This window comes from Phoenix dactylifera, chromosome 14 (genome assembly GCF_051530095.1).
Source record: "Phoenix dactylifera cultivar Ajwa chromosome 14, Ajwa_hap1_PhDact_Kaust_v1.1, whole genome shotgun sequence".
In the NCBI taxonomy this organism is placed as follows: Eukaryota; Viridiplantae; Streptophyta; class Magnoliopsida; order Arecales; family Arecaceae; genus Phoenix; species Phoenix dactylifera.
In genome coordinates this window covers 16,078,344-16,086,134 of record NC_143203.1, presented here as the reverse complement: position 1 = coordinate 16,086,134, position 7,791 = coordinate 16,078,344, and the positions used below count along the sequence as shown (strand labels likewise).

Sequence of the window (7,791 nt, the reverse complement as noted above, 5' to 3'; positions counted from 1 at the left end):
TGACGGCCGAGAAGCCTAACCCTAACCCAGAACCCAAAACCTAAAACCTGCACCGTATAAAACTAGGGTTTTTCCGGCCTCTCCTTTTATCCCGCCGTTTTCCTCCGTCTCTCTCTCTCTCTCTCTCTCTCCCTTTTTAGGTCCTTCTCCTTCGTTCGATCATGGCGGAACAGGTATTATCTCTCTCCCTTTCTCTCCATGGCTTCTCTTTTCTCTTCTGTTTTCTGGCCTGGTTGGTCGAAGCGCTACGGCTCGATCCATAGGCCTCTATAGCGGGTTGATTTCTCACGGAAATGGTTAAACATAAGCAATTGTAGTCTTTTTATAGGGGATTTGTGCATCAAATTTAAGATCTTAGAGGGAATGAAGTGGCTTTCTGAATCGGATATTGGCTCCCCAAGAGTGGGGTAGAAATGGGCTCCAATTCGTCATAAAGGAAGTAGGTCACCTTTAAGATTTCTTGAGTGTGGGGATGCGCCTGGTGTAGCTTTTAGATATAGTTTGGATTGAATAGCCCGTCTCTGAAGTTGTTTTCATTCAGGAAAATAATCCTAGTTCTTGCTTGCATGCGTGTTTAGAAGCTCTTTGTAGTTTTTCATCAAGATTGTTGATTTGGGGCTACGTGCAAAGAATAATTAGCAATCTCAATCTAGACAGTAGATGATATTTGATTGATTCAGTGTAAAGGAGAGGTGATAATACATTTCTGACAAGCATCCAATGTTAGAATTTAACAAAGAAAATGGTACATCTTGGTTGGAAATCTTTGATGTTGAATCTAGACAAGGGAAAGAAACGGATTTTTCAGTTGGTATAAAATTTGAATTTTTGACCATAATAGCTTCTTTAGACCGATGCTTTGAAAGAACGCCACCTATACATATGTCTTAATGTTTTGCTTCATCTTTGAGTATGGAAGATGAATCCCTTTATGAACTAGTATCAGACATTACCAAGGTGGTACTCTCCATTGACTTACTACGTAATAGCTTTTTCAGTTTGCTATTTTTGGGTTGCCTTGACCTCTTGGCTCCTGCCTATCAGTTTTAGATGGTCCCAGCCACTCATCCTACCACCTACAGTCTTTCAAACGTTGGTTTTATCACAATTGATGTATAACTGTTTCCTAGAGGAAATTTTAGCTGATGTAATTTAACAACCTTACTAGCTGAGATGCTCTCCAATATTATATTAAAGTTTATAAATGTAACATCTAAATGTCTAATGCGTTGGCTGTAGTGGCTATGTGGCATGTAACAAAGTTCCCTACTAAAACCTTAAGTCTATTTGCCCCTCACCTTGTTTTTAAATCTATTTGCCCTGAGTACATTATATATTCTATCTTTCTAGAGGTAATGAAGATTTTTATTTTTTTATAGGACATCTCTTTTCTTTTCAATGGTTTAACTTTATCTACTTGCTATAGAGAAGATCATTCTTCTATTTGTTTCATATCTTATTCTTTTCATTTAATGTGTGGGCAAATCCTGCATATGGATCCAAGAAAGTAATTAGGATTTTATAATATTTTCTGATTTTTGATGCTTTGCATTCATGGATTTTAAATGCAGACTGAGAGGGCATTCCTTAAGCAGCCAAAGGTTTTCCTTAGGTAAGAAACCTTTCTTCCCTGTTGCTCACTTTTTACAATTTTATATGTAAACATGTTCCTTTGACAAGTGCTACGGATGTTGCAGCTCGAAGAAACCTAGTAAGGGGAAGAGACCTGGTAAGGGTGGGAACCGCTTCTGGAAGAGTATTGGTCTTGGATTCAAGACTCCTAGGGAAGCTATTGAAGGTCTGACTCCCTAACCTTTCTTATATAAATTTCTCAGTTTACTTGCTGAACTTGCATTTTAGTGAATGCCATTTGCATTTGGGAACTGGTAAGTGCCAAACTCTTTGTTTTATATCTCAGTATAAGATATTTTTCAATTTTTTCTTTTAACTGGAAGATCTCATCTGCAACAAATTTTGATGGTAAAGATACAAAATTGAAGTATAGTCCTGCATAAGGAAATGAAAATGAGGTTTTATACCACAAGGAACAAACTGAGAATGTGCACAGAGTGGTACTTTTGTTTCACCTTTAAGCCTGTCACATATCTCAACCATTATTCTTTCTTTTTTTTTTAAAAAAAAAAAGTTTAAGATTCACAAGGTGCTACATCATGGAGAACCTTCTCATATTATTCTTGGTTTAAAGGTTAAGCTAGCATTTTCCTTTTCTCAGTTATCCCAATTTACTGTTTATGCTCACAATTTTTCAGTGGTTTGATTATCTTTCTGTTTTGGTTTCTTTTGAAAATCTTTGAAGAGATGAGACAAGTTGATCCAATGGACGTTAATGGACCTTAATGCCAAGTGATGCTTGACTATTTGCCAGTTATTAGTTGTCATCTCCAACCACACCAAGCAAGGATGTTTCTGCATTTGCTTGATACCAATATCATTGCAAAGCAGCATACTACATAAATACAACCTTAGATCAATCCAGATAGGCTACATATGCATCTAGCTGGTCCTTGGATATTAAGTAGCACTTGTTATCTACAGTTAATAAGCAAGATCCTCACCTCTCTATAAACTATAAACGTAACTATCGATTTTTCTATCCTAACATGCATCCACCTTAGCAAGTTTTGTTCTTTTCCTGATAGTGGCCATAACCTTTTCTGTATGGTGATCTGACGTAAACTAGAGAACATATAACTTTAGGTTTTGATCATGTACTATGTAATATCTTATTACACTATAGCATGACACGTGCAATGCATGTGGTTTTAAAAGAAATGATAAAAAAATAAATAATAAATGTGAGCTATGATGGTTTGAACCCTTGACATTATTGTTAAGAACCACATGCTCCGTGCTACCACAACAGGTGAGAGGTGATGCTGGGAAACATATGAATATATAACAGGGTATTTTGGGAACTGAAATTTGGAGACACACAAATGGAGCCACATGAGCAAAGGCATTGCGGGAGTTTCCTTGTAATAGTAGGATAGATAAGGGTAAATATGCGTCTTTTTCATTTTATTTTGTTTTCTTAACATTTTACCTTACGTACAACATCTATCTTTTAGTCATTCAGTATTTATCTGCGGAAGTATGCAGTGATGCAGGACGGCTACAGGGAAGAGAGGAAAGGAAGAAGAATAAGAGAAGTGGAGGAGGAAGGAGTGGAGAAAGAAGAAAAAGAGAAACGAGGCTTTTCATTCAATCATTCATTAACTCTAATCAAGTGCATGGATCGTATATATAGGGTCACAAAATAACAAAAAGACTCCTATAAAGAAAACAATCCCATAAAAGCCCTAAAATGACAATATGCAAACAAGCCTAATCAACATAAAATAAAATAACATAAAATCAAATCAATCTAGCCACAACGAAAGTGGCTGGACTATCCTCCTGCGACGATTGTGGCCCCGCGTAACAGGCGGTTCGGTACTGGTGTCCGCACCAACTTCCCCCGGGTGGGAAGAAGTCAACCTCGATGAACGTGGCTCGGTGTAGCTTTGGTAATACTCCAATAGGTCCGGATCAATATGCTGGAATTCCTCCCGTGTGATCCAAGTCGAATCGGATTCCGGTCGGCCTCTCCAATGAACCAAGAAGCGCTGAATGCTCCCATCATTGGATAAAATGGTTTGCTCGTCTAAAATGGCATCAATGAGTTCTTTTTGTGCTGGTGGGAGAGGCAAAGGAAGTGGAGATCGTATGGAATCAGGGATAGGAGAATCAGCGGGCTCAAGAGAGGGCTCAGCAAAAGGGTCATCAGGGATGAATGGTGGACCCTTGTAAGCAACCAGATCTTCAATATTAAAAGTAGAGCTGATACCAAAATTAGATGGGAGGTCAATAACATATGCATTCGTGCCTACCCGTTGCAATAGCTGAAATGCCCCCGCACTACAAGCCTGTAGTTTCTTAACGGTTCCATGCGGAAATCGCTTAGGCCGAATACATACCATAACATAATCCCTTAGTTGGAATATCTTATCTCGCCTATAGGAATCAGTTTGTAGTTTATATTGAGCATATACTTGCATGGATGCGCTTTTGGATTTCTTGATGTAACTCATGAATGTGTTGTGTTGTGCAAATGCATGTGCAGACTCGAAAATCCTAACATATGGTGACATGGGTAAAAGATCTAAAGGTTTTCTAGCTTTGTAACCATGCACGATCTCAAATGGACTCATGCCTATGGACCTATTGACTGAATTATTGTATGCAAACTGTGCTACAGGAAGAACTGAATCCCAATTACGATTATGTTTGCCCACAAGGCACCGTAAGAGGTTACCAACACTTTGGTTCACTACTTCTGTTTGGTTGTCAGTTTGTGGATGATGAGCAGTGAAAAATTTGAGTTTCGTACCAACTGAGTACGACAAAGTTTTCTAGAAGTAACTCATGAAACATACATCCTGGTCGGACACGATGGTTTTTGGAAGGCAATAGAGTTTGATAATCTCATCAAAGAAGAGTTTGGCCACTTTGGAGGCATCTGAGGTTTTCGAACAAGGGATAAAGTGGGCCATTTTGGAAAAACTGTCCACGACTACAAGAATGGAATCATGTTTCCTGACGATACGGGGAAGACCAAGCACGAAGTCCAAACTAATGTCATGCCAAGGACGATCTGGGACCGGTAAAGGGGTATATAGGCCAGTGTTCTATTTTCGGTGTTTGGCTAATTGGCAAGTTCGACATTGGCTAATGATTTTAGCAACGTTCCTTTTTAGGCTAGGCCAGAGGAATTGATGTTCCACCTCTTTGATGGTCTTATCCCGTCCGAAATGCCTGAAAAGCCACCTGCATGAACTTCCCACACCAAGAAATTTCTTACTGATGTCCGTGGGATACAGAGCTTTGCTGCTTTAAACAAATAACCATCTTGAAAATGAAACCTATCGATCGAGGATCCTCGTCCATCAGCGAGGGTTTATAGAGTTTCCCAAAATCAGGGCAACGTAAGTAGTCCTCTATAAGCTGTCAAAGCCCGTAACAATCACAGACATGGTCAAGAGTAGGGTCACTCAATGGCTCAGTGCGTCAGCAACTGTGTTGGAGGCACCTGAGATGTGTTTGAGGACAAAAGTATATTCCTGGAGAAACTTAACCCATTTGGCATGCCTAGAGTTCAGTTTCTTTTGATACCAAAGTTGATGCAGGACGGCTACAGAGGAGAGAGGAAAGGAAGAAGAAGAAAAGTGGAGGAGGAAGGAGGAGAAAGAAGAAGAAGAGAAAGGAGGCTTTTCATTCAATCATTCATTAACCCTAATCAAGTGCATGGACTCATATATATATATATAGGGTCATAAAATAACAAAAAGATCCCTACAAAGAAAACAATCCTATAAAAGCCCTAAAATGACAATATGCAAATAAGCCTAATCAACATAAAATAAAATAATATAAAATCAAATCAATCCAGCTACAACGAAAGTGGCTGGACCATCCTCCTGCGACGACCGTGGCCCCGCGTAACAGGCGGTCCGGTACTGGTGTCCGCACCATGCAGTTTCCATTTTTTTGTTATCATGAGAATAAAGGTGTGTTTTTATTTTGTTTTATTGGTTATATAAATCATCGTTGGAGCCTATGGTACCAAATTACCAATCACCTGTTTGGCTTCTAATGAGGAAGCGTTATCTTACCCATGGAGTCATGCTGTTTCTATATGAGTTGTTAGCTTTTCCCTCTACTTGGTTTTCCATATTTTTTATTTTTATTTTTCTATTCATTATATTTCTTAAATAAGGAGCAAGAAAGGTTGGGTAGAGCTACTAGTCTGGCGATGGCATTTTAACAGATGTATGATAAAAGATGAGGTAGAGTTTTCATGTCTGATCTATGTTCTATAGGTTACATGGCAGCTTCACAAATTAGAAACAGATGCTATATTAGTCCAGAAACATCAGAAATGCTGACTTAGGTGCCTTTTCTGGTCAATAACTTTTTTCTTGGATCTTTGGGCTAGATAGGCCCACAAAAGGATTGCCTACGATCTCCAAGTGTTGACCACTCTTACTATTGTGTAATAAGCTGTGCGGTACACCAATTTATCTTTGCCTATGGAACATCATGCACAATACAGATCCTTAATCTAACATATATATATATATATATTTTTGTGTAGGAACATACATTGACAAGAAATGCCCATTCACTGGCAATGTTTCTATTAGGGGCCGCATTTTAGCTGGCACATGCCATAGTGCCAAGATGAACAGAACTATCATCGTCCGTAGAAATTACCTCCACTATGTGAAGAAGTATCAGAGGTAGGCCAACTTGTGGTGGGTTTGTTGTGTTTTCCCTGCTACTTAGTTCACGGTATTATAATTAAATGACTATTTTGTCTTCCAGGTATGAGAAGAGGCATTCAAATATCGCAGCACATGTATCCCCATGCTTCCGTGTGAAGGAAGGAGACCATGTTATCATTGGCCAGTGCAGGTAAGCCCTATGATCTACCGATCATAATGCTTTTACGGTTTTAAATGAGCTCACTGCATTTACTTTAGTTCAGCTACACTAGTACAGGAATCTATTTTGTTCTACTAATCTGTCATAGGGCTGGTTTAGTGAAAATGTCTATAACATGGCTCTTATAAAGTTCACCTTTACACATATGTCAACTGTTTCGAATGTCATGCAAATAACTTTTTTTGTTCAGGCCATTGTCCAAGACTGTGAGGTTCAATGTTCTAAAAGTCATTCCGGCTGGATCAAAAGGTGGTGGGAAGAAGGCGTTCACCGCAATCTGAAGTTTTTAGCATTGTGTTCTTACATATTGCAGTTGGATGAAGTAGGTCCAGGTTTGAATTGAGCTCTTTGAATGAATTAAATGCTACTTGAACAGAGTTAGCCCGTTTATTGCTTTTAGAAACTCTCAACTAGTGCTGTTTAAACAGAACTCAACACTTTTCTCTCGCAAAAAAATTATCTTTTTGGATTTCGACTAAATACCAGATTTACGTATGAAATTACATGGGCAAGCCTTTCTAGGACTGTTGCATGGTTTAAAATGCTGACTGCTTGCAGACTACCAGTACGAGGCAATACTGTTCAATATTGCATGGTGACAGTGTTGGGACATTGTTTGGCCTTGGAGGCCATAGTGAGTGTATCAAATAGCCATGTTGGCCATCCTGCTCAGCTATCTTATGATCAATTCTGGTTAGGGTTATCATCCTGCTCATCGGTTGTGATATCAACATTGCTCATATGGTATTCTCTTTGAAAGTTTCGTCCATCGTTATTTTTCTTTGGCATTCTATCTCATTATGTTCTGCTGAACATGCCAAAAAAATGTTTTCTGAGAAATTATTTTGTGGTTAATAATCTTGCTGGCATGTTAGATCGGTCAAATTGATCACAAGAACTAGGTTGTTATAGGACGAGGATTGTATAGCCTTAATCGAAAGACTTAAGAATTTCTAACAATATGAGAATATTGCAAAGAAAAAATAGATAAGAAAGTAATAACTCTCATGTAGAAAACAACAAAGATTTGATTGCATGAAAGTTTACTTAGTGGTTCCCAAACAACTATTCTCTAGGGTGGAATGGTTGTTGGAGATCAAAAACTAGACAAAGTTCAGGGTTCTCCTAGTGGTCCGCTCGAGATTATGAAGCTATAGGTTGTTGCTTGTCTTTCCTTTTAAATTGATAACCGTAGAACCAAACCAACTTGGAGCTCTCCTATGCCCATGTTTTCAATAGCTGATTTCTATTTCTATGTTTTCACAGACTCTCATGTGCTAATCGCAT

The 7,791-nt window shown here is 38.7% G+C and overlaps 1 protein-coding gene across 1 annotated transcript; it reads left to right on the top strand.

Moving 5' to 3' along the window:
- LOC103714972 (small ribosomal subunit protein uS17-like) lies at positions 1-6,984 on the top strand. Its single transcript, XM_039132573.3, has 6 exons — positions 1-173; positions 1,572-1,612; positions 1,698-1,798; positions 6,155-6,299; positions 6,385-6,474; positions 6,695-6,984. Exons 1-6 carry the CDS (start codon positions 162-164, stop codon positions 6,783-6,785), a joined length of 480 nt encoding a protein of 159 aa, XP_038988501.1. The 5' UTR covers positions 1-161; the 3' UTR covers positions 6,786-6,984.
- Positions 6,985-7,791: the final 807 nt, after the last annotated feature.